At 31.3% G+C, this 27,177-nt stretch overlaps 3 protein-coding genes, 2 long non-coding RNA genes, 2 other non-coding genes and 5 pseudogenes across 8 annotated transcripts; 11 read left to right on the top strand and 1 right to left on the bottom strand.

Annotated features, from left to right (window-relative positions):
* The first annotated feature begins 2,238 nt into the window (after positions 1–2,238).
* Positions 2,239–5,081, top strand: LOC130509497 (topless-related protein 3-like). Of its 2 annotated transcripts, XR_008943513.1 has the most exons (3): positions 2,239–2,548; positions 2,620–3,864; positions 5,011–5,081. XR_008943513.1 is itself a non-coding variant. In XM_057005616.1 (2 exons), the coding sequence occupies exons 1-2, from the start codon at positions 2,361–2,363 to the stop codon at positions 2,843–2,845; spliced, it is 414 nt and encodes a 137-aa protein (XP_056861596.1). In that variant the 5' UTR covers positions 2,239–2,360; the 3' UTR covers positions 2,846–4,373. The 2 variants fall into 2 exon arrangements, 1 of the variants encoding a protein (XP_056861596.1); XM_057005616.1 differs by lacking the exon at positions 5,011–5,081 and having other exon boundaries at positions 2,620–4,373.
* Positions 3,749–3,918, top strand: LOC130510232 (U1 spliceosomal RNA; annotated as a pseudogene).
* On the top strand, positions 4,918–5,078 carry LOC130510349 (U1 spliceosomal RNA). The gene has a single exon (XR_008944020.1). It is a non-coding gene; the product is annotated as a U1 spliceosomal RNA (small nuclear RNA).
* Positions 5,082–6,070: 989 nt separating the features above from the next.
* Positions 6,071–6,233, top strand: LOC130510331 (U4 spliceosomal RNA; annotated as a pseudogene).
* Positions 6,234–6,934: 701 nt separating this feature from the next.
* On the top strand, positions 6,935–7,817 carry LOC130509562 (uncharacterized). The gene is made up of 3 exons (XR_008943590.1): positions 6,935–7,057; positions 7,179–7,445; positions 7,551–7,817. It is a non-coding gene; the product is annotated as an uncharacterized LOC130509562 (long non-coding RNA).
* A 1,348-nt stretch (positions 7,818–9,165) lies between these two features.
* On the top strand, positions 9,166–11,300 carry LOC130509510 (topless-related protein 3-like). Its single transcript, XM_057005637.1, has 2 exons — positions 9,166–9,475; positions 9,547–11,300. Exons 1-2 carry the CDS (start codon positions 9,288–9,290, stop codon positions 9,770–9,772), a joined length of 414 nt encoding a protein of 137 aa, XP_056861617.1. The 5' UTR covers positions 9,166–9,287; the 3' UTR covers positions 9,773–11,300.
* LOC130510244 (U1 spliceosomal RNA) lies at positions 10,676–10,845 on the top strand (annotated as a pseudogene).
* Positions 11,301–11,844: 544 nt separating the features above from the next.
* On the top strand, positions 11,845–12,005 carry LOC130510360 (U1 spliceosomal RNA). Its single transcript, XR_008944032.1, has one exon. It is a non-coding gene; the product is annotated as a U1 spliceosomal RNA (small nuclear RNA).
* Positions 12,006–12,994: 989 nt separating this feature from the next.
* LOC130510330 (U4 spliceosomal RNA) lies at positions 12,995–13,157 on the top strand (annotated as a pseudogene).
* A 702-nt stretch (positions 13,158–13,859) lies between these two features.
* Positions 13,860–14,698, top strand: LOC130509561 (uncharacterized). The gene is made up of 3 exons (XR_008943589.1): positions 13,860–13,982; positions 14,104–14,370; positions 14,476–14,698. It is a non-coding gene; the product is annotated as an uncharacterized LOC130509561 (long non-coding RNA).
* A 1,833-nt stretch (positions 14,699–16,531) lies between these two features.
* Positions 16,532–16,694, top strand: LOC130510329 (U4 spliceosomal RNA; annotated as a pseudogene).
* A 6,466-nt stretch (positions 16,695–23,160) lies between these two features.
* LOC108844436 (WRKY transcription factor 42) lies at positions 23,161–26,162 on the bottom strand. Its single transcript, XM_057004783.1, has 6 exons — positions 25,553–26,162; positions 25,324–25,422; positions 24,984–25,130; positions 24,520–24,882; positions 24,314–24,427; positions 23,161–23,973 (listed from the first exon to the last, which is right to left on the bottom strand). The coding sequence occupies exons 1-6, from the start codon at positions 25,937–25,939 to the stop codon at positions 23,359–23,361; spliced, it is 1,725 nt and encodes a 574-aa protein (XP_056860763.1). The 5' UTR covers positions 25,940–26,162; the 3' UTR covers positions 23,161–23,358.
* Positions 26,163–27,177: the final 1,015 nt, after the last annotated feature.

The raw sequence follows: 27,177 nt of genomic DNA on the forward strand, positions 1-27,177 counted from the left end.
TTTTCTTATCATCTGGGTAATATGTTTACTGAGTGTGCAAGGAAGAACTTTATTATATCCATTAATCTATATTTTACTCAAATAAACCTTTTAATTTTCGTAGTTTTCAGAACATTTAGTTTGTGATAATCTAATTTCTTTAATATCTGGCTAATTATGTTATTACAAAAAGATATTAAATATACGATCTTACAGTTGACGATTCTATTTGTCTTATGAGAATTCACGTCTGACTATACCATCCTTAGCTACCAGTGGAGGAGGCAAGAAATATTCTTATTTGGGTCAGTGATCTTAAATTGGGGGCAAAAAGTATTCAAGAATGGGGGCATATACACAAAGCCTTTGTAATTTACACTAATTTAAATTTTTGTTGGATTCAGTGACCCCATCCTATTGAACGTGGCTCCGCCACTGTTAGCTACCTTATGAAATCTAGTTTTAACAGTAAATTATAATATGCATAATTTACTTTCTCTAGGATAACTCCAAATAAGTAGTATATTGTAAAAGCAATATGTTGCAGAAGTTGTATACTCTCATTTATGTATTTTATAAAGTGATTACTAGAGCAGTAAATGATTTATATATAAAATTATCATAAAAATAATATATAATATATAATTTATTTATAGATAATATAGATATGTTTATATTTATAATGTATAAATATATTATTTTATGTTTTGTTATTAAAAATAATGAATGATATATAATTAAATAAATTATATTATATTTTAAAATGTGAAATATTCTTCTTTATAGAAACTTTAAAATTAAATTTTTTTTTTGGATATAAACATAATTTTAATTTTATTAAATAGAATAAACTAATAATATATGATTATTTTTTATATATATATATATTCTAAATACAAATGCTCTACCAAAACTCCATATCAGATCATTAAGTAAAAAGCATTTGGAGAGCACTAGTATCTTTGAATAACTATTAATTGGATAATAAAAAGCATTTCTGCCAATCAAGGCTTAAGAGAATACATAAAGAAACATAGTAGTATAATGAATTTCAAGATAAGAGATCAAATCTTAAAATTAAATTAAAGGAGTTAAAATTATATATAGTAAGAAAAAGCTACAATATTAAGATCATACCTACACAAATAATATTTCATCTAGGGTGTCCAATCCGGATATCGGTTCGGTTTATAAAAAACAGCTATCATATTAACAACTTACCTAATACCATATTAAAAAATAGATACTGGCTTTAATATATAACATGAATTTTTTTTAGTTTTAGATAGACTATTTTTTATATTTTATTTTTCCTATTTAAAATAATTAGTAAACATATTAAGCTAGTAAAATCAATAGTTTTTATAGAATAAAAAACAAGAAAATAGTATTTTATAATATTATTAAATAAATAAATACTAACACACATATTTGTCAACAAAAAGGTAAAATTATGTTTTGTTCAATTCGATGAAAATGAAAAAATAACTTCTGATAAAATATTAAATTACTAAAACCAACCACCTAAGTATGAAGATCATATCAATGAAATAAATTATGTATATATTATTAATTAAATTATATAATTTACCTACAATTATACTAATATATTTTAACGATTGGTTTATTCGGTTCGATAGCTTTATAGCATTTAAAATAAAATGTTTGTATGAAAACACGGATAGCAGTATAAAAAATATCGTATATATTTTAGATATTTACTTTTGATTATTTGTATATATTTTCAAGTATCTAAACCAACTTAAAATTATCAAACATGTTTAAGATGTTTTATATACATTAAATCTAAAAATAATTAATATATATGTATATAAATATATGAATCTATTTCAGATACATTGTAGTACCCGAAATACTTTATTTCGGAATGGATTCGGTTTTGGTTATCTAAATACCAAAATTTTGAATAATTCAGATATTTAATTAATTTGATTCGGGTTTGATACTACTTTTTAGATCGGGATCGGTTAAGTTATTCGGATTCTGGTTTTTTATCCATCCCTAATATTAACATGAAAATCAAATAACAATATATTTTTGAAAAATACATCCGCGCAAGCGCATAGTATCAGTTTATAGATGTTGTCATGTGATTTATATAGGTTATAGTTTTCAATATTTAAACGTCGTGCAAGCTAGGCACGCCACTGCATTTATAATATAGAATGAATGATTCAAAATTGTATATATATATATAGCGATATATATAGCGATATTTGATGCTTCCAAGATGGAATGTATCCGACAGGTACGTATGATCAGATCATCTCTCTATATGTCCGTAGATATATAAACACCAAAATTAAGATTATACACAGACCTGAGTTCTTAATTATTTTCTGAATTTTTGTAGTGACTTTATGTTTTCTTGTTTCCATGTGTCATGGATTCCTCAAGACTCGTTGTCTGCTCCTATATCTTCAGCAGTGTATGCCTGCAACAGCCAGTTGATCTACGCCACTTTCCGTGATGGTAACATTGGAGTGTTTGACGCAGACAGTCTTAGGTTAAGATGTCGTATCTCTCCATCTGCCTACTTTCCTCAAGGGTACGTGCTTAAACCAACATTTCATTAGATTCTTCATTCTAGTTCTATGTTAACCCTCTTTGCTTTCACAGGAACCAAGGCTTGTCCTCTCTAGTTGTGGCGGCCCACCCTCAAGAGCCAAACCAGTTTGCTGTTGGTCTGAATGATGGGTCTGTTAAGGTGATAGAACCGACCGAGGCTGAAGGCAAATGGGGGATGGTTCCACCCTCTGAAGCCATCAATCAACACGTCGCCATCCACCACAAACAACCAAACTCAAGAACAGTTACAAAGATGAACAAATTACAATGGCTTTAGTCATAATTATCTATCCATGTAATTAGTTTCAAATATTGACTCTTCAGGTTTGTTGGTTAGTTAGTGTTTGTTACTGATTATTATTTAGGTTTCAGCAGTGGTATTAGGTCTTCGAATGTAGTCTTAGTTTGAAGATTGTTAAGACTTAAGATAATGACATTGGTATGAAATAAAGTTTGTATAAGACCATATGACTGTTTAGTGAAGGTCTCTGGGCGAGAAATTGATACCTCGCCACCATCAATAACGGCATGAACCTATAAACGGTCCCTATACATCTCAGGCTTTCCAAAAAAAAACTATCCTTTTCTGAAGTGGGTTTAGCTTTACCAGCAGCAATGGTCTCGTCAGCTTCAGTAGTCTCTTCCGCAGAATCATCTCGCCTTCCTCTGTTTTCACCTGCAAGTGTTTTCTTGCATCGCAAGACACTTGTAATTAGAGAAGTCAACTTTTTTTTCTTGAAAAACCAACCTCGGTCTGCAGAAATATCTCTTCCCTCTCTCTTCTTTCTTCTTGTTGTATGTGTTAGATCTTGTTGAAAATCTTTCGAACCCAGATCTTTGGAACCCAGTATAGAAAACTCACTTCCATATATTTGATCTCCAGCCTCCAAATATACATTAGTTGGACTTTCTAGTGAACTACTTCTTCCCATAGTGTGTTCAATCTCTATGCTCTTGGGAATTTATCTTCTTTACAATCCATGTGTGCTTTTAACCACGAGCGGTTACAACTTACACACACTTAATTGGGCCTGTAGCGTCCGCACATGTAAGTAAAACTAACAATTTTGCCGTTTAAAGCTTGGGAGTAGGAGATTTAGAAGAGTCCCACATCGCTTACGTTTGCAGGGAAGGACTCGCGAAGCATAGTATAAAAAGAGAAGGGGAGAGATCAAGCAAATCACTTACCTGGACGGGGTCAACTCATTATCAAAAATATGGGTGGCCTAGGCTAGTGATCTCTCTCCATTGCACAAATTAAAGGAGAGGATACAAGGAGAGGGCGCTTAGCCTAAGGTCTCCCCAAGTGGGAGAGTCTGCGTCATTATTTGTGGCAGAGGGAGCCTCCTACCATCTATTCTTAGTTTTGAAGTATATTAGTTTTACATTGCAATTCTCTATTTCCTTTCTTAACAAGCTATTCAAAGATTGTATGTTAAATTGTTATTCTTTTTGGAAAAAATAGGTTGTTGGATAAGAATTGTATACACACTCAGGACGAAAGTTCATAGTAATAGCTTTGGGGTAGGTCAAGCTACTTCTAATATCCCACATCGGAAAGATGTTCCAAGTAGGTCGGTTTTGTTTGACTATAAAACTAAGAGAATTTCTGGAAGGGCTCCCTTCGTGTGTAAAGCCCTGCAATCTTTTAGTTCACATTTTTTTCATGTATTTTGGAAAGCCTTATTGTTTTCTCTTGTCTTTTCATTACGCATCTCTTTAACAACTCCGTTGCATGATAATCTATCGCTGAATGATCTTACGAACGTACCGAAATTACAAGAATATTCTTCTTTATAAATTATTGCCATCGAGAATGGTGGAACTGAAAGTCCTTTGAATAAACTCGCTCTGTTTCATCTTTTCTCTGTTTTATACTCTGCTGAAAGACACTGCTTAACAACATTCCTGTAAAATCCTGTCAAGACAAGAATCATCACAGCAAATCTGCAGTTCGTGTTCTCACAAACACATAAAGCTCAGACCTCAAGAACTTTAGGTAGTTTTGGTAACGCAGGGATCAGCAAAATTTCATTAAAGATCACAAAAACAAAGTAATATGTGGCGTTTTGTTGATCAAATATAACACTGATCCCACTATACGAAACAAAATATTATGGGAGAGATAAAAAAAAAAAATCAGAGTGGTGTGCATCCAGAAATGTAACAAGAAACGGGCTTCAAACACTTTAATAGAGGCCTTTAGAATCCGGCCCGTGTGCATGAAAGAATCTTTGCCGTCTAAACCGTGTGAGTGAAGGACGTGTAAATTTATCCCACATCGCTTACATTTAAAGGGAAGGACTCGCAAAGCAGAGTATAAGAAGAGAGGTAGATGAACCGAGCAAATCACTTACCTGGACGGGGTCAACTCGTGATCAAGAAGACGAGTGGCCTAGGCTAGTGACCTCCATTGCACTGAGGAGGGGCGCTTAGCTTAAGGTCTCCCCAAGTGGGAGAGCCTGCGTCATTATTTGTGGCAGAGGGAGCCTGCGTTCGCGCGGCTCCTACCATTCAATTTTAAATATTTATAGCCCTGCTATATCTTTGAAGTGTAAACATAAAGTACACTTATCCTGCCAGGAACATAACTCAACGCAGTTTTATATTTTAAATCCATAACTCAATGCAGATATATGATCAAATACATACATTTCTGTTGTTGTTTTCTTACAGTCTACAGACAAACCAAGAGTTCATTAAAGAAAAGGATGTGTTCGATAAGATAAATAATACTCATTCATGTATCTCTTTAATACAAAGCTCTCTAACATTATTCTTGGTTGAAAATAACACAACAACTCCATTTCATTTGTTCCAACAGTTGAATAGTCTAATACTCGTAGACAAATTTATTTTTTCTCTCCTTTATAAATCATCATCAAGAATCATGGAGCTCAAACAGCCAGTTGGTCTACACCACTTTGTGCGATGGTAACATTGGAGTGTTCGACGCAGACACTCATAGATTAATATGTCGTATCTCTCCATCGGCCTACTTGCCTCAAGGGTAAGTGCTTATCCAACATTTCATTAAATTCTTAATTCTAAGTTAATCTAAGATTCCGTCTTGAATCTGCTTAATCGACTTAAAAGGAAGCCAGACAATTATAAATCGTATGTCTCTATATCAAGTCTCTCTTTGCTTTCACAGGAACCAAGGCTTGTCCCCTCTAGTTGTGGCCTCTCACCCGCAAGAGCCAAACCAGTTTGCGGTTGGTTTGAATGATGGGTCGGTTAAGGTGATAGAGGGAAGGACTCCCGAAGCAGAGTATAAGAAGAGATGTAGATGCATCGTGCAATTAACTTAAGATGCCGTATCTTAGATAACGTTACTGCAATTCTCTAGTTATATGATACTGATCTCCTTAATGTCTTTTCTGTTTATTATAATGTCTTTTATGTTGGCAAGCTACTTATAAAATCCCACATCGGAAGTATGTTCCTAGTAGTTTGGTTTTGTTTGGCTATAAAACTAAGAGGCTTACGCAAGTTAAAAAGCATCTTTGCGCTTAGGGCAATGACGCAGCTAATGAGGTACTAACCGAGGCGCGTCTATTGCTGGTTGAAAACTATTTCCAAACCCCCTCATTGATCTTGTGCTTTGACCTATGACTCTGAGAATTTCTGGAAGGGATCCCTTCGTGGGTAAAGCCCTACAATCTTTTAGTTCAAATTTCCATGTACAGTATTTTGGAAAGCCTCTTTGTTTTCTCTTGTCTCTTCATTAGGCAACTCTTTTAACATTGTTTTCTTGTTGTTTTTTTCATGACAAATCCGTTACATGATAATCAGTCGCTAAATGATCTAGCAAACGTACAAAAGTTACCAGGAATGTTCTCCTCTATAAATCGCCATCAAGAAGGATAGAACTGAAAATACTTTGAATGAACTCGCTCTGTTTCAACTTTTCTCTGTGTTTATCTTCTGCTGAAAGACACTGCTTTCCAATATTCCTGTAAAATCCTGTCAAAGACAGGAATCTTCAGAGAAAATCTGCAATTTGTATTCTTACAAACAAAGAAAATTCAGATCTTAAGAGCTTTAGGTAGCTGGTAACGTAGGAATCAGTTAAATTTCATCAAATATAACAAAACAAAGTAATATGTGGCATTTTGTTGATCGAATATAACATTTGATCCACAACACGAAGCAAAATATGAGCAAAATACTGTCATATTGGATAAGTCTGAGTCGTGCGTATCCAGAAAATGGCATAAGATATTAAGTAAAAAGACATAAGATATTAAGTAAAAAGACATAAGATATAAAAACTATACTAATGTCGTTGGTGTTCTCAGGTAACTGTTGGTTATTTTTTTCTATTTTTTAATCCCTTGAGGTCATTGTCTCTCTTTAAGCACAGTTTCTAAATCATGTATTAATTCTTGATTGTTAGCAGGAAAAGGATGCCCTATTGACAACTACTGTGATCATAGAGAAAGGCACACCAAAATTTGAGCTTGATATTCAGCAATATGATACAATCGTAAACATTTAAAGTTTCTTCAAACACAAGAAATGATAGTTTTCTTCAATGTGTCTAATCTTAAAAATCTTTAGAAAATGTTTGCAGATATCAACTTTCTTGAGTTTATTCGCGATTGCAGATGTTGCATTTCTCTTTGCTTCTTCTGAGCTGGCCTATACAATTCCATATGTTTCAGTAAGGGAATCTGAGTTCATATTATACAGGATGCGCTAATCCAGTGTTTCAAATCAATACATGAGAGAGAGGCAGTTAAAGACAACAAAAGGAGCACTGAAACAGAAATTCTCAAGCTGTGAAAAAGCGATAAGAGTATCACGATCACAGCTTCTTCACCTAAGAATCTATTTCTATTGTTCCTTCGTATGGACTGAGTATGTGTCAAAAGGTACATTCTCTAAATTCTCATATACCAAACTGGTTTTATTGTGAATTTTCAAGAGTAGCCAAAGCAGCAAACATATATGATTCTATATGTTTGTGTGATTCTCAGATCGGGATGCTCGCAGATTCTCGAGAAAGAGTGGGATTGATAAATAATGTTTGAGAAAACATAAAGAGCGAACCAAGTCGATGCTTACATAACGAAGATGCAAATGTATATATCGAAAAAGGAGAGTTTTTTTTTTCTTTTACTGGGCAGATATTTTTTTTTTTTGAAAATAATATTAACATTTTATATTATTGCTAAGCAGAAACTATTTAATTTCAGTTAACATTTAGAAATGTATATTTTACCCTCATTTGAATATAAATGAACTTCCACTATTTTAATTTTATTATTTTAATAGATTATATGGTTTATTTAATATATATATATATATTTAATTATTGAAAATTAAAATTTTCATTTGACTTTATTTATAATAGTAAGTAAAATAAAATAAGTGTCCGCAAAAAATATCTTAAGACATAAATATTGGGGTTATTTTTGGCTTAATCCATTTATGATAGTTATAATATAAATTCATTAGAAACTTATACACATAGTTTTAGCCAATACAAAGAGGAAGATAAAGTGTGATAGTTGTTAGGAAAAAAAAAGTGTGATAGGTACCATGCATGTCAGTACATTTTTAACGAGAAAACATACAATAACCTTACACTAATCACTATCTTTTTTTTATCAAATAAAAAAATCTATGTTATTTCTTTAGAAAAAGGTATACATAATTAGCTATGTCTTGACCAAAAGATAAATAATTAAATATGTAAGCATACGTATACACACACAGTTGTTATCCAGAGAAATGCTTTGGTTTAAATGTTAACCAATCCATTACTAAACCAATTGTATAAGCATAAAATTCTTCTATTCAATTTTGTTTTCTCTTTGAGAAAGCTTCAGTTCAAAATTTAACTAATTCATCAACTAAATCAATTAGTTAAGCAATAAAATAATTTATGTATATATTATTAATTAAATTATATAATTTACCTACAATTATACTAATATATTTTAACGATTGGTTTATTCGGTTCGATAGCTTTATAGCATTTAAAATAAAATGTTTGTATGAAAACACGGATAGCAGTATAAAAAATATCGTATATATTTTAGATATTTACTTTTGATTATTTGTATATATTTTCAAGTATCTAAACCAACTTAAAATTATCAAACATGTTTAAGATGTTTTATATACATTAAATCTAAAAATAATTAATATATATGTATATAAATATATGAATCTATTTCAGATACATTGTAGTACCCGAAATACTTTATTTCGGAATGGATTCGGTTTTGGTTATCTAAATACCAAAATTTTGAATAATTCAGATATTTAATCAATTTGATTCGGGTTTGATACTACTTTTTAGATCGGGATCGGTTAAGTTATTCGGATTCTGGTTTTTTGTCCATCCCTAATATTAACATGAAAATCAAATAACAATATATTTTTGAAAAATACATCCGCGCAAGCGCATAGTATCAGTTTATAGATGTTGTCATGTGATTTATATAGGTTATAGTTTTCAATATTTAAACGTCGTGCAAGCTAGGCACGCCACTGCATTTATAATATAGAATGAATGATTCAAAATTGTATATATATATATATAGCGATATATATAGCGATATTTGATGCTTCCAAGATGGAATGTATCCGACAGGTACGTATGATCAGATCATCTCTCTATATGTCCGTAGATATATAAACACCAAAATTAAGATTATACACAGACCTGAGTTCTTAATTATTTTCTGAATTTTTGTAGTGACTTTATGTTTTCTTGTTTCCATGTGTCATGGATTCCTCAAGACTCGTTGTCTGCTCCTATATCTTCAGCAGTGTATGCCTGCAACAGCCAGTTGATCTACGCCACTTTCCGTGATGGTAACATTGGAGTGTTTGACGCAGACAGTCTTAGGTTAAGATGTCGTATCTCTCCATCTGCCTACTTTCCTCAAGGGTACGTGCTTAAACCAACATTTCATTAGATTCTTCATTCTAGTTCTATGTTAACCCTCTTTGCTTTCACAGGAACCAAGGCTTGTCCTCTCTAGTTGTGGCGGCCCACCCTCAAGAGCCAAACCAGTTTGCTGTTGGTCTGAATGATGGGTCTGTTAAGGTGATAGAACCGACCGAGGCTGAAGGCAAATGGGGGATGGTTCCACCCTCTGAAGCCATCAATCAACACGTCGCCATCCACCACAAACAACCAAACTCAAGAACAGTTACAAAGATGAACAAATTACAATGGCTTTAGTCATAATTATCTATCCATGTAATTAGTTTCAAATATTGACTCTTCAGGTTTGTTGGTTAGTTAGTGTTTGTTACTGATTATTATTTAGGTTTCAGCAGTGGTATTAGGTCTTCGAATGTAGTCTTAGTTTGAAGATTGTTAAGACTTAAGATAATGACATTGGTATGAAATAAAGTTTGTATAAGACCATATGACTGTTTAGTGAAGGTCTCTGGGCGAGAAATTGATACCTCGCCACCATCAATAACGGCATGAACCTATAAACGGTCCCTATACATCTCAGGCTTTCCAAAAAAAAACTATCCTTTTCTGAAGTGGGTTTAGCTTTACCAGCAGCAATGGTCTCGTCAGCTTCAGTAGTCTCTTCCGCAGAATCATCTCGCCTTCCTCTGTTTTCACCTGCAAGTGTTTTCTTGCATCGCAAGACACTTGTAATTAGAGAAGTCAACTTTTTTTTCTTGAAAAACCAACCTCGGTCTGCAGAAATATCTCTTCCCTCTCTCTTCTTTCTTCTTGTTGTATGTGTTAGATCTTGTTGAAAATCTTTCGAACCCAGATCTTTGGAACCCAGTATAGAAAACTCACTTCCATATATTTGATCTCCAGCCTCCAAATATACATTAGTTGGACTTTCTAGTGAACTACTTCTTCCCATAGTGTGTTCAATCTCTATGCTCTTGGGAATTTATCTTCTTTACAATCCATGTGTGCTTTTAACCACGAGCGGTTACAACTTACACACACTTAATTGGGCCTGTAGCGTCCGCACATGTAAGTAAAACTAACAATTTTGCCGTTTAAAGCTTGGGAGTAGGAGATTTAGAAGAGTCCCACATCGCTTACGTTTGCAGGGAAGGACTCGCGAAGCATAGTATAAAAAGAGAAGGGGAGAGATCAAGCAAATCACTTACCTGGACGGGGTCAACTCATTATCAAAAATATGGGTGGCCTAGGCTAGTGATCTCTCTCCATTGCACAAATTAAAGGAGAGGATACAAGGAGAGGGCGCTTAGCCTAAGGTCTCCCCAAGTGGGAGAGTCTGCGTCATTATTTGTGGCAGAGGGAGCCTCCTACCATCTATTCTTAGTTTTGAAGTATATTAGTTTTACATTGCAATTCTCTATTTCCTTTCTTAACAAGCTATTCAAAGATTGTATGTTAAATTGTTATTCTTTTTGGAAAAAATAGGTTGTTGGATAAGAATTGTATACACACTCAGGACGAAAGTTCATAGTAATAGCTTTGGGGTAGGTCAAGCTACTTCTAATATCCCACATCGGAAAGATGTTCCAAGTAGGTCGGTTTTGTTTGACTATAAAACTAAGAGAATTTCTGGAAGGGCTCCCTTCGTGTGTAAAGCCCTGCAATCTTTTAGTTCACATTTTTTTCATGTATTTTGGAAAGCCTTATTGTTTTCTCTTGTCTTTTCATTACGCATCTCTTTAACAACTCCGTTGCATGATAATCTATCGCTGAATGATCTTACGAACGTACCGAAATTACAAGAATATTCTTCTTTATAAATTATTGCCATCGAGAATGGTGGAACTGAAAGTCCTTTGAATAAACTCGCTCTGTTTCATCTTTTCTCTGTTTTATACTCTGCTGAAAGACACTGCTTAACAACATTCCTGTAAAATCCTGTCAAGACAAGAATCATCACAGCAAATCTGCAGTTCGTGTTCTCACAAACACATAAAGCTCAGACCTCAAGAACTTTAGGTAGTTTTGGTAACGCAGGGATCAGCAAAATTTCATTAAAGATCACAAAAACAAAGTAATATGTGGCGTTTTGTTGATCAAATATAACACTGATCCCACTATACGAAACAAAATATGATGGGAGAGATAAAAAAAAAAAATCAGAGTGGTGTGCATCCAGAAATGTAACAAGAAACGGGCTTCAAACACTTTAATAGAGGCCTTTAGAATCCGGCCCGTGTGCATGAAAGAATCTTTGCCGTCTAAACCGTGTGAGTGAAGGACGTGTAAATTTATCCCACATCGCTTACATTTAAAGGGAAGGACTCGCAAAGCAGAGTATAAGAAGAGAGGTAGATGAACCGAGCAAATCACTTACCTGGACGGGGTCAACTCGTGATCAAGAAGACGAGTGGCCTAGGCTAGTGACCTCCATTGCACTGAGGAGGGGCGCTTAGCTTAAGGTCTCCCCAAGTGGGAGAGCCTGCGTCATTATTTGTGGCAGAGGGAGCCTGCGTTCGCGCGGCTCCTACCATTCAATTTTAAATATTTATAGCCCTGCTATATCTTTGAAGTGTAAACATAAAGTACACTTATCCTGCCAGGAACATAACTCAACGCAGTTTTATATTTTAAATCCATAACTCAATGCAGATATATGATCAAATACATACATTTCTGTTGTTGTTTTCTTACAGTCTACAGACAAACCAAGAGTTCATTAAAGAAAAGGATGTGTTCGATAAGATAAATAATACTCATTCATGTATCTCTTTAATACAAAGCTCTCTAACATTATTCTTGGTTGAAAATAACACAACAACTCCATTTCGTTTGTTCCAACAGTTGAATAGTCTAATACTCGTAGACATTTATGTTTTCTCTCCTTTATAAATCATCATCAAGAATCATGGAGCTCAAACAGCCAGTTGGTCTACACCACTTTGTGCGATGGTAACATTGGAGTCTCGACGCAGACACTCATAGATTAATATGTCGTATCTCTCCATCGGCCTACTTGCCTCAAGGGTAAGTGCTTATCCAACATTTCATTAAATTCTTAATTCTAAGTTAATCTAAGATTCCGTCTTGAATCTGCTTAATCGACTTAAAAGGAAGCCAGACAATTATAAATCGTATGTCTCTATATCAAGTCTCTCTTTGCTTTCACAGGAACCAAGGCTTGTCCCCTCTAGTTGTGGCCTCTCACCCGCAAGAGCCAAACCAGTTTGCGGTTGGTTTGAATGATGGGTCGGTTAAGGTGATAGAGGGAAGGACTCCCGAAGCAGAGTATAAGAAGAGATGTAGATGCATCGTGCAATTAACTTAAGATGCCGTATCTTAGATAACGTTACTGCAATTCTCTAGTTATATGATACTGATCTCCTTAATGTCTTTTCTGTTTATTATAATGTCTTTTATGTTGGCAAGCTACTTATAAAATCCCACATCGGAAGTATGTTCCTAGTAGTTTGGTTTTGTTTGGCTATAAAACTAAGAGGCTTACGCAAGTTAAAAAGCATCTTTGCGCTTGGGGCAATGACGCAGCTAATGAGGTACTAACCGAGGCGCGTCTATTGCTGGTTGAAAACTATTTCCAAACCCCCTCATTGATCTTGTGCTTTGACCTATGACTCTGAGAATTTCTGGAAGGGATCCCTTCGTGGGTAAAGCCCTACAATCTTTTAGTTCAAATTTCCATGTACAGTATTTTGGAAAGCCTCTTTGTTTTCTCTTGTCTCTTCATTAGGCAACTCTTTTAACATTGTTTTCTTGTTGTTTTTTTTCATGACAAATCCGTTACATGATAATCAGTCGCTAAATGATCTAGCAAACGTACAAAAGTTACCAGGAATGTTCTCCTCTATAAATCGCCATCAAGAAGGATAGAACTGAAAATACTTTGAATGAACTCGCTCTGTTTCAACTTTTCTCTGTGTTTATCTTCTGCTGAAAGACACTGCTTTCCAATATTCCTGTAAAATCCTGTCAAAGACAGGAATCTTCAGAGAAAATCTGCAATTTGTATTCTTACAAACAAAGAAAATTCAGATCTTAAGAGCTTTAGGTAGCTGGTAACGTAGGAATCAGTTAAATTTCATCAAATATAACAAAACAAAGTAATATGTGGCATTTTGTTGATCGAATATAACATTTGATCCACAACACGAAGCAAAATATGAGCAAAATACTGTCATATTGGATAAGTCTGAGTCGTGCGTATCCAGAAAATGGCATAAGATATTAAGTAAAAAGACATAAGATATTAAGTAAAAAGACATAAGATATAAAAACTATACTAATGTCGTTGGTGTTCTCAGGTAACTGTTGGTTATTTTTTTCTATTTTTTAATCCCTTGAGGTCATTGTCTCTCTTTAAGCACAGTTTCTAAATCATGTATTAATTCTTGATTGTTAGCAGGAAAAGGATGCCCTATTGACAACTACTGTGATCATAGAGAAAGGCACACCAAAATTTGAGCTTGATATTCAGCAATATGATACAATCGTAAACATTTAAAGTTTCTTCAAACACAAGAAATGATAGTTTTCTTCAATGTGTCTAATCTTAAAAATCTTTAGAAAATGTTTGCAGATATCAACTTTCTTGAGTTTATTCGCGATTGCAGATGTTGCATTTCTCTTTGCTTCTTCTGAGCTGGCCTATACAATTCCATATGTTTCAGTAAGGGAATCTGAGTTCATATTATACAGGATGCGCTAATCCAGTGTTTCAAATCAATACATGAGAGAGAGGCAGTTAAAGACAACAAAAGGAGCACTGAAACAGAAATTCTCAAGCTGTGAAAAAGCGATAAGAGTATCACGATCACAGCTTCTTCACCTAAGAATCTATTTCTATTGTTCCTTCGTATGGACTGAGTATGTGTCAAAAGGTACATTCTCTAAATTCTCATATACCAAACTGGTTTTATTGTGAATTTTCAAGAGTAGCCAAAGCAGCAAACATATATGATTCTATATGTTTGTGTGATTCTCAGATCGGGATGCTCGCAGATTCTCGAGAAAGAGTGGGATTGATAAATAATGTTTGAGAAAACATAAAGAGCGAACCAAGTCGATGCTTACATAACGAAGATGCAAATGTATATATCGAAAAAGGAGAGTTTTTTTTTTCTTTTACTGGGCAGATATTTTTTTTTTTTTGAAAATAATATTAACATTTTATATTATTGCTAAGCAGAAACTATTTAATTTCAGTTAACATTTAGAAATGTATATTTTACCCTCATTTGAATATAAATGAACTTCCACTATTTTAATTTTATTATTTTAATAGATTATATGGTTTATTTAATATATATATATATATTTAATTATTGAAAATTAAAATTTTCATTTGACTTTATTTATAATAGTAAGTAAAATAAAATAAGTGTCCGCAAAAAATATCTTAAGACATAAATATTGGGGTTATTTTTGGCTTAATCCATTTATGATAGTTATAATATAAATTCATTAGAAACTTATACACATAGTTTTAGCCAATACAAAGAGGAAGATAAAGTGTGATAGTTGTTAGGAAAAAAAAAGTGTGATAGGTACCATGCATGTCAGTACATTTTTAACGAGAAAACATACAATAACCTTACACTAATCACTATCTTTTTTTATCAAATAAAAAAATCTATGTTATTTCTTTAGAAAAAGGTATACATAATTAGCTATGTCTTGACCAAAAGATAAATAATTAAATATGTAAGCATACGTATACACACACAGTTGTTATCCAGAGAAATGCTTTGGTTTAAATGTTAACCAATCCATTACTAAACCAATTGTATAAGCATAAAATTCTTCTATTCAATTTTGTTTTCTCTTTGAGAAAGCTTCAGTTCAAAATTTAACTAATTCATCAACTAAATCAATTAGTTAAGCAATAAATAATTTATGTATATATTATTAATTAAATTATATAATTTACCTACAATTATACTAATATATTTTAACGATTGGTTTATTCGGTTCGATAGCTTTATAGCATTTAAAATAAAATGTTTGTATGAAAACACGGATAGCAGTATAAAAAATATCGTATATATTTTAGATATTTACTTTTGATTATTTGTATATATTTTCAAGTATCTAAACCAACTTAAAATTATCAAACATGTTTAAGATGTTTTATATACATTAAATCTAAAAATAATTAATATATATGTATATAAATATATGAATCTATTTCAGATACATTGTAGTACCCGAAACAGTCTATTTCGGAAAACCAAGAGTTCATTAAATAAAAGGATGTGTTCGATAAGATAAATAATTTGATTCATGTATCTCTTTAATACAAAGCTCTCTAACATTATTCTTGTTGAAAATAACACAACAACTCCATTTCATTTGTTCCAACAGTTGAATAGTCTAATACTCGTAGACAAATTTATTTTTTCTCTCCTTTATAAATCATCATCAAGAATCATGGAGCTCAAACAGCCAGTTGGTCTACACCACTTTGTGCGATGGTAACATTGGAGTGTTCGACGCAGACACTCATAGATTAATATGTCGTATCTCTCCATCGGCCTACTTGCCTCAAGGGTAAGTGCTTATCCAACATTTCATTAGATTCTTAATTCTAAGTTAATCTAAGATTCCGTCTTGAATCTGCTTAATCGACTTAAAAGGAAGCCAGACAATTATAAATCGTATGTCTCTATATCAAGTCTCTCTTTGCTTTCACAGGAACCAAGGCTTGTCCCCTCTAGTTGTGGCCTCTCACCCGCAAGAGCCAAACCAGTTTGCGGTTGGTTTGAATGATGGGTCGGTTAAGGTGATAGAGGGAAGGACTCCCGAAGCAGAGTATAAGAAGAGATGTAGATGCATCGTGCAATTTACTAAAGATGTCGTATCTTAGATAACGTTACTGCAATTCTCTAGTTATATGATACTGATCTCCTTAATGTCTTTTATGTTTATTATAATGTCTTTTATGTTGGCAAGCTACTTATAAAATCCCACATCGGAAGTATGTTCCTAGTAGTTTGGTTTTGTTTGGCTATAAAACTAAGAGGCTTACACAAGTTAAAAAGCATCTTTGCGCTTGGGGCAATGACGCAGCTAATGAGGTACTAACCGAGGCGCGTCTATTGCTGGTTGAAAACTATTTCCAAACCCCCTCATTGATCTTGGGCTTTGACCTATGACTCTGAGAATTTCTGGAAGGGATCCCTTCGTGGGTAAAGCCCTACAATCTTGTAGTTCAAATTTCCATGTACAGTATTTTGGAAAGCCTCTTTGTTTTCTCTTGTCTCTTCATTAGGCAACTCTTTTAACATTGTTTTCTTGCTGTTTTTTTCATGACAACTCCGTTACATGATAATCAGTCGCTGAATGATCTAACAAACGTACAAAAGTTACCAGGAATGTTCTCCTCTATAAATACTGAAAATACTTTGAATGAACTCGCTCTGTTTCAACTTTTCTCTGTGTTTATCTTCTGCTGAAAGACACTGCTTTCCAATATTCCTGTAAAATCCTGTCAAAGACAGGAATCTTCAGAGCAAATCTGCAATTTGTATTCTTACAAACAAATAAAATTCAGATCTCAAGAGCTTTAGGTAGCTGGTAACGTAGGAATCAGTTAAATTTCATCAAATATAACAAAACAAAGTAATATGTGGCGTTTTGTTGATCGAATATAACATTTGATCCACAACACGAAGCAAAATATGAGCAAAATACTGTCATATTGGATAAGTCTGAGTCGTGCGTATCCAGAAAATGGCATCTCTATAATATTATTTGAGAAGTCAGTTTCCTATGTGTCGCGCTCACGTTAATTTTCACGATGGTTGATTACACGGATACCCTTAATGAATTAAAATTATTATTGTTAAATATTTTTGTTGATTTTTATTTAGTTTCCTTTTTTATATTTTCCAAATAACATATATAATAAAAAGGAAACATTTTATAAAGTTTAAAAGAAATTTTAAAAACGAAAATATATGCCTATATAATATCAGTTAAATATTTTTATTGATTTTTTATTTAGTTTCCTTTTTAAAATTTTCTAAATAAGATATATAATAGAAAGGAAACATTTATAAAGTTTAAAAGAAAATTTAAAACGAAAATATATGCATATATAATTTGATTTCATTAAAAAGGAAAGTTCACAAAATAGTAATATATATTCCATTTACTTTTGTAGTAATAATATACTTTATTTATATCTATATTTTTATAGATGAAAAATATATATTTGTATATAATTTGATTCATAAAAGAAAGTTTCACATAGATAATCTTGATATTAGTATAATATATATTATTTATTTTAAAACATAATTTTAAACAATACAATTTCTAAATAATAAAAATAGTTTTATATATCTATCTATTTTCTTAGATAATTACATAAAATAATTGAGTAACATAAGCAAATATATGTTTAACTGACTACAAATAGTTTATAATTAGTATTATTGAAATTTTCTATTTATTTTCATATATTTATTTGACTATAATATATTTCAATTACAGAAAATATCTATAAATTATATTTTTCTAAAATACAATCACAATTTTTTTACCGTTTATTTTTAAGAGATATTAGATAATGGAAAATAGATTTTAACAGTAAACATCTTTTGATCAAATAATTACAAAATATTTTAAATTAAAATAACACGATATACTTTAACAAAGTATATATATTATATTTTATGATTATTAAAATTATAGTTTTCTTAATATTAAATAATTATTAAATTTGCTTTTTAAATTTTATGTTTTTATGTTTGTGGAACTTAACATAACCATAATCAAAATACTAAAGCAAATTTGAATACAGATTTTTAAGGTTATTTAAAATAAGTTTCAGTTTACCATTCAATAAATCAAAGGCATAAAATTATTTAGAATTTATAAAATATTTTAATTACTGTAGATATTGATATGTGTTCATGGGTTTTCAAAAATATATATCAGTTAGTTATGTATGTAACTTCATATTGATCATTGATAAATACATGAAAGTACATGCACACTAAACGATAAATAAAAATAATGGGGATTTGATATGACTTAACTATAGTAAAATAATTATATTTCATTTTGAATTTGAAATAATACATGCAACTTAACATATTCACAACATGAGTAACTCGACTAATCCAACTTATATCTAATATCGTAGATTAAACTACAATAAGAATATATAGTTTTATGGTAATAATTAATTTTATAAATATAAATTATAGAATGATTCAAAATATATTAACAAATAAAATAAAATATTAACCAACTGTTATAATTTAGTTCTTTTTGTAAAATTTATATATGTAGGCATGAGACTTCATAATATCATCGTTATATTAATTTATTGAATTTGGAATCCGACACTTTAGTTTATCTTTTATTTCATTCTAAGCACAATATATCTTAATTTATAAATAATCATCCTAAAATATATTTGCATATAAAACATAATCAACAAACCAAGCAACCTAAATGCAAATAATAAAATTAATCAAAATTTAATATATTTATAATAAAAATATTATAACTGAATTCAAAGAAATAAATGCAAACCAATATATTCAAATGATAACTAAATCGATGGTAAACAATGCATACAATTATAAATTAATATAAATTAAAAATAAATAACAATTAATTATTATAGTATATTTACTTTATAAATATTTATATCCGTGCATGAGCACGGGAAAATCACCTAGTAAGATATTAAGTAAAAAGACATAAGATATTAAGTAAAAAGACAAGAGATTTAAAAACTATACTAATGTCGTTGGTGTTCTCAGGTAACTGTTGGTTATTTTTTTCTATTTTTTAATCCCTTGAGGTCATTGTCTCTCTTTAAGCACAGTTTCTAAATCATGTATTAATTCTTGATTGTTAGCAGGAAAAGGATGCCCTATTGACAACTACTGTGATCATAGAGAAAGGCACACCAAAATTTGAGCTTGATATTCAGCAATATGATACAATCGTAAACATTTAAAGTTTCTTCAAACACAAGAACTGATAGTTTTCTTCAATGTGTCTAATCTTAAAAATCTTTAGAAAATGTTTGCAGATATCAACTTTCTTGAGTTTATTCGCGATTGCAGATGCTGCACTTCTCTTTGCTTCTTCTGAGCTGGCCTATACAATTCCATATGTTTCAGTAAGGGAATCTGAGTTCATATTATACAGGATGCGCTAATCCAGTGTTTCAAATCAATACATGAGAGAGAGGCAGTTAAAGACAACAAAAGGAGCACTGAAACAGAAATTCTCAAGCTGTGAAAAAGCGATAAGAGTATCACGATCACAGCTTCTTCACCTAAGAATCTATTTCTATTGTTCCTTCGTATGGACTGAGTATGTGTCAAAAGGTACATTCTATAAATTCTCATATACCAAACTGGTTTTATTGTGAATTTTCAAGAGTAGCCAAAGCAGCAAACATATATGATTCTATATGTTTGTGTGATTCTCAGATCGGGATGCTCGCAGATTCTCGAGAAAGAGTGGGATTGATAAATAATGTTTGAGAAAACATAAAGAGCGAGCCAAGTCGATGCTTACATAACGAAGATGCAAATGTATATATCGGAAAAGGAGAGTTTTTTTTTTCTTTTACTGGGCAGATATTTTGTTTTTTTTTTTGAAAATAATATTAACAGTTTATATTATTGCTAAGCAGAAACTATTTAATTTCAGTTAACATTTAGAAATGTATATTTTACCCTCATTTGAATATAAATGAACTTCCACTATTTTAATTTTATTATTTTAATAGTTTATATGGTTTATTTAATATATATATATATATATATATATATATATATATATATATATATATAACTATTGAAAATTAAAATTTTCATTTGACTTTATTTATAATAGTAAGTAAAATAAAATAAGTGTCCGCAAAAAAATATTTTAAGACATAAATATTGGGTTATTTTTGGCTTAATCCATTTATGATAGTTATAATATAAATTCATTAGAAACTTATACACATAGTTTTAGCCAATACAAAGAGGAAGATAAAGTGTGATAGTTGTTTGCAAAAAAAAAAAAGATAAAGTGTAATAGTTGTTAGGAAAAAAAAAGGTGTGATAGGTATTAGGTACCATGCATGTCAGTACATTTTTAACGAGAAAACATACAATAGCCTTACACTAATCACTATCTATTTTTTTTATCAAATAAAAAAATCTATGTTATTTCTTTAGAAAAAAGTATACATAATTAGCTATGTCTTGACCAAAAGATAAATAATTAAATATGTAGGCACACGTATACACACACAGTTGTTATCCCGAGAAATGCTTTGGTTTAAATGTTAACCAATCCATTACTAAACCAATTGTATAAGCATAAAATTATTCTATTCAATTTTGTTTTCTCTTTGAGAAAGCTTCAGTTCAAAATTTAACAAATTCATCAACTAAATCAATTAGTTAAGCAATTCGGTTAAGTAAATTTTGTTGGTGTTATGTAATCATAACTTTTTGAAAATTTAAATATTTATAAATATACTATTAGTTTATTAATTCACTGTCCGTTCGTAGGGCGGGTTTACCCTAGTATATATATATATGTTTTATTAAACACAAACATTTTGTTAGACTTAATTTTTAATTATACGTATATTATATAAAATATCATTAACAATTAGTGAAAACATTAGAACTTTATTAAGATGATTATGAAAACAAAACTATATTAATAGATCTATTTACAAATAATATGACAATTAGTTTTGTAAAAAAAAACATAGTTATTAGGTCCAACTCTTTTTATAAAATTTTAATAAACTTTATTTCAAATTATTTGACTAATCAAATAATTGACTAAACTACTCATAAAATTTATGAATAAATCAGAAATAATTATAACTTTTATTTTTTGGCAGGTTTAGATACAACAAAATAATTTAATTTAATATGAAATCAATTAAATTAATGAATTTTGTATTTCTATCTTCATATATAAACTACATTTATTTGAGCTTGAATAAGCTTTTCTATTAACTTAAATATTGTATATAAATAAAATTTCATATTGAATAAATTTACATAAAATAAATTTTATAATTAAAAATTTCTCAAATATATATATCACACAAGTAATTGAATAAATTACATAGATTTTCTTAAAATTCATACCAAAATTTCTTGAAATAATTTAAAATTAAAACTAATTAATACATTATATAAGTTTCCTATTAAATATAAATAAAATAAATTTATATATTTTTCAATACACTGAAATTTTAAAAGAAAATTATTTTTATTTTTGTAAATTAGTTTTACTAAAAATATACATATGCTTTAAAAGCGCGGATCAGATTCTAAAATATATATTAAGCTATTGAATTTTGTAGCCAACCAATATAAATAATGTTAAATGTTAAAAGGTAAAAGTTTCAAACTTTAAGTTTGGGTGTTGAATATATTGGCCATTGTATATAGTCTATAGGTGAATTGTTGAATTCTTTCAACTAGCTGAAAGATAAGAGATATGATCCACAATACATGTGTGTACTCTTTTAGTCTCTTTTATTTTATTTTATGTTTTTAAACCAGACACATATATTAAATTACTAAAAACACATTGAAACACACATAATCCAAGTAAGAACAAATAAACAAAAATTAAAGTTCAATGATAATTTGGAAGAAAACTTAAAAAATGATATAATGATAATATTTCATTGATTTAATTGATAAATTTATACATTGACTTATCTAAATATTTCATAAGTTTATTTTTAATAAAATAAAAATAGATAATGATAGTTTTATTATTATAGTTAATTTATGGTTAATTATATAATGATAAATCTAATTTATCATTAAAAATATATATACTTTGACATTTTAGAAACTAAACCATTAAACACATGTTCATAACATGATAACATAGACAACTCTATAATTTAATATCAAAGCATAATTTTTCTTATAAATTAAACAATAAAAAATATACATAGTGAAATAACTACCATAAATAATTTAGAATATCTAATTCATAATTCCAAACTGCATGTAAGAAAACCGTTTTGCTTCGATTATTTCAAACTCAATGAAAGAAATAAAAACATAGAACTCCAACTAAACAAAAAAAAATATCGAAAGTATACAAATATAGATGTCAAGAACTCGAAAAAAAGATCTAGAGCTAAAGAAAGAATCAAGCTTTTTATGTTGTTGATATAGTCTTTCATGCAAGCAACTCCAACCAATAATATTGTTTGATAAAATAAATATTACCTGTACAAAATGATTGAACCACTGAAAACAAAATGTTCACACCAGCATGAAAGTGATGAAGAGAACGCAAGCAATTGAAACAAACATGACGCACTATATCTAGAGGATAAATAAAAACTATAACCAAAACAACTTGGAATGAATGAGAAAAATGAAAGTATAAAGTTTGAAACCTCTTACATCACATGAAAATAAGAATTAGTCATAACTTGTGAAAATCAACATAATTATAATTCTAATTCTAATCAGAAAGTTAGAAATAGTTATATTATTTAAATTTAAAAAAATTAATGATTCAAATTAAAAACTAATAAAAATATGACAAATAAACAAAATTAGTTAAAACCATGAAAAATATGACAAATCAAGTAAAATTACTTAATAAATAATAGTATAGATACATAGACTTAGTTGAGCCAACTTGAATTTATAAGAATTATTTTTATTGAAAAAGGCAGTTATATTCCTGAACAAAAAAATGCCAATCATACACAAGCAAGAAGAAAAAAATTGCTCTTAGGACTCTACTTGTTCGGGAAAAACCTAAAAAGCTATAACTACAATCCAAAATGTAAAAATAATTCAAAATCAGACAATAAAAAAAGCCTAAAACATATAAAAATATTATTGCCTCTCAACACTGCTCGTTGTAACATTATTAATACCATTGTTACTGTCCCCATTCTGATGATTATTCGGACCGTTGATAATAGACGTGAGAGCTGCGGCTAGAGCCGCTGCAAAGTTCGGATTAGCAGCGATAGCGGCAGTAGCGGCGGTGACGTTCTCGCCAGCGTTCAGTGACTGAGACGGAATCTGTAAACCTGAGAACTTGGTTTGTTGTTGGCTATAATACAAAGCTTGACCCATCATTTGAGGCAACCCTGATTGGTTCGACTCCGCGAAACCAGAACGTTGTGGGAACTGCATCAACGGGTTGTTATTAGTTTGACTGTTAATGTTTGATGCTGATTCTGTGAGGTCTAATGTAATGGTTGGGAATGGTGCAGAAGCTGAGATAGTGGCCATGTTTGAGGAACAAGGCAACATTGTTCGAGCGAAGAGATTTGGTGGGTTCATTAAACCGTCTTGGCTCGACATTGTGGAGCCCGAGAGGAGCATACTTGCGGCTGCGGTTGTGGTTGAAGCCATATACATAGCTGCCGGTGGTAATGGATGGTTATGGTTACCTTCGTAGGTTGTTATGAGAATGGTTCTCTCTTCTGCGCAACGTTGCACCTGTTGGGTCATTAATTAGTTTTCTCTGACATAAAAAGACTACTATTTATTCAGACTTGACCGGAATCCGGAATGAACACAACCAATAAAATACAAATCCATATGAAATGTTCTAGTAATCTTAGGTAATAATAAAATTTTGATAAGGATGATAATCAATTAGTTAAAAATACACTAATCAACATATTTGTACATTTGATTGAACCCTAAAGCTAAAACATATTAGATGTTTATAAATATATATGACTCAAATTGCGATGAGAATCGTTAGTAAGGGTGTATAGTACGGGTACTAAAAGACATTTTTAGTGGTTAAATAGTTGCTATTTAAATAACGTACTTGCTTGCGAACGGGGCACCCAACGGCCATCGTGCAGCGGAAATAAGCTCGAGGGCACGGGTTTCCTTTTGCCATTTTCTGTCCGTACTTTCTCCAGTGACATCCATCGCTTAACTGTAAAACATTATCACTGAGTTTAATATATTGACCTACAAAACATTTGATAGACCAATCTTTTACAGACTAGAGAGTAAGGCTATTGTTACCGTGGTAGCTTCCGACCGAGCACGGACCGAGACACGTGCTTTACGCATGGTTGCTTCAGCGGCCGACTGATCGATAGCATTTCCATTGCAATTGTTGGAGGAAACGTTGTGTTTGGAAACTTTGTTTTGGTTTGCCCAGCCGTTAGATTCGGTGTCTGGACTTTCTTCTCTCTCAAGTAATCTCTTTCCACGCTGACGTGAGCTAGAGTTCTCTAGTAGCGATGGTGGAGATCCTGAACGAACGGTGGTCCTCTCCTCGGACGATACTTCAGCAGTCGGCAGTCCCAACTCGATGAATTGTCTTGGAACCATGTCAGGCGCTTCATGTCGTTTATTGGCCTTGTCTTTGCTCTCGGTCGTTGCCTGATGAAAACATGAGTTTAAAAGCTTAAATAATTAAACTAGGGACGAGCTTAATATTTTTTTAATGATGGTTAAATAAATTATTAGTGAGTGTTAATTACCAGGTGATGATGTTCCTCTTGTTGCCTCATGACAGCAACAAGTTGCATCTGCAAGGAGTTAAAGTTGTTGGTTGTTTGACTTAGCATTTCCTTTAGTCTTTGAATCTCTTCAGCTGCCTTCTTTAGCTCTTCTCGAAGTTGGACATTCTTCATTTTATTAAACAACAATTATCAGACTAATTCAATATGTCTATTAAGAAACTCTACATAGTAAAACATTGAACTAAGTAAACCTGTCTAAGATATCTATAAATAAAAAGACAAAATAGATTGTCAAAATCTATAAAATAATACTCTTTTTATTTTAATCAAAAATGAGGTACTAACTTAATAATTGTACCTCAATCTTTGAACGTTTCTCCTCCATATCCACAGATAATCCATCATCCACCATTGACTCGTCGCTTCCCGTATGCGCAGTGAGAAGATTAAGTCCAGTCTATTTACAATAAATATATGAATTTAAGATCTATAACGAAATTATTATTTATAAATTTAATTACTAAATTGACAAAAAACGATGAGACGGTAAGAAAAATAATCAAGATTAATAGAAATTAACTGCTTACATTGATACCCGTTGAACGGTCATCATCATCAACAACACGTGAGTTCTCCCTTTTGACATGAACCCTATTAGTTTCGTCGGTGACGATATTCTGATCATCTCTCTTCTCCGACCTGAAAAAGTCAACCTCATCCATCATCGCCCGATGAGGCTGCTCATCCGACGGCTGTGGCTTCTTTGGATTATCATGTGGACCTCCAAGACTTACCGGAAAACGAAACATCTCTCTCTCTAGATACCGTAACTTAGAATTTATATTGTGTTTTGGTTTAGAGTATAAGTACGGAGGATGCCCTAGTAGACAAAAGAGATATGTACTTGAAGGCAAGAAAGTTACGTATCCAATCCACTCTGTGTGTGTGTGTGTGGTGTGATTATTCCGTACCATATCTAATCCTCCATATATAGAGAGAGGGGAAGAAGAAGATATCTTAACAGAGAGAAAAAGAGATACTTTAGTATGTGGTTAGAAACGAATAAAGAGAACGAGACCTTCTTACCGAACCAGATGCTTCGGCTAGAAAACGGGTATTTACGTGGACTCAGATATTGTCATTTTTCTACGAATATATCTAACGTTTTCGTTTTTTTAATAATAACATTATCAGCTTAAGACTATTGTTGTGTGTGTCTATATTTGTTATAATTTTGATTCTCGTTGAGACGATATATATGGAGATTTGTTTTGGTTCATTTTTCGTCAGTGTCGACGTCATTTGTCCACCATCTAGCCATTGACCCAAATTAATAACAAGTATGTCATGCGACCCAACCATTTTGTTTTATATTAGAGGCAAATAATACATTGCTGTTTACTGGATCAAACAGTTAGCAAAGAGTAAAACTTTATTGTTGCTTGCAGGAGGCTATGGTTTATTAAACAAATCATATATGAATATATTTGTACATCTCTCTACGTATATATGATCTAACATAAAGAGTTTTAGAGGTTTTTATACTTGTTGCCGATGGTTGCTATTTATGTTCTTGAAATGAGTTGTTTAAGTCGGAAATAAGTACAAGTTTGTTTCCAACCCTTAAATGGATAATAAGTTAGGATTGGAAAATTGTTAAGAATTCTGTATCTGAAATGAGATAGAGAACATAAAGTAATATACATGAATCATATGCTTTAGTTCACTCATTGTTGATTTGCTTGGTTAACCTAAACAAATCTAATATGATGCCAAAATTGGAGTTTAACCTAAACAAATTGGTTCCATTAGGATAATTAGTATTATCAAATAGAGCAAGATTCAATTATAGGTAGACTGGAAGAGGCATCAATTTACTTATTGTTAATTAGTATTTTAAAAATCTAAAGACATCACCGTAAATAAAAATAAAAGATGAAAAAGATTGAAATGACATGACAACTAGATAAATCTCAATTTTATTGGAGATGTTTGATCTGTATTTAAGAAGATGGTAAATCTTCATATTATTATATGGATTTTTTTTAAAGAATTATTATATGGATTTTCTAAAGGATTTATTTATATGTGAACTATATTAAAAAGGTATATACACCAGTCTACTCTACTTAAAAATCTCACAAAAGTAATATAACTTTTTCTAAAAAAAAGAACTCCAGTCTACGAAATTTATTCAAAGCATTTGTCCTAA

The sequence above is a fragment of the Raphanus sativus genome, chromosome 3 (assembly GCF_000801105.2).
Source record: "Raphanus sativus cultivar WK10039 chromosome 3, ASM80110v3, whole genome shotgun sequence".
Lineage (NCBI taxonomy): Eukaryota > Viridiplantae > Streptophyta > Magnoliopsida > Brassicales > Brassicaceae > Raphanus > Raphanus sativus.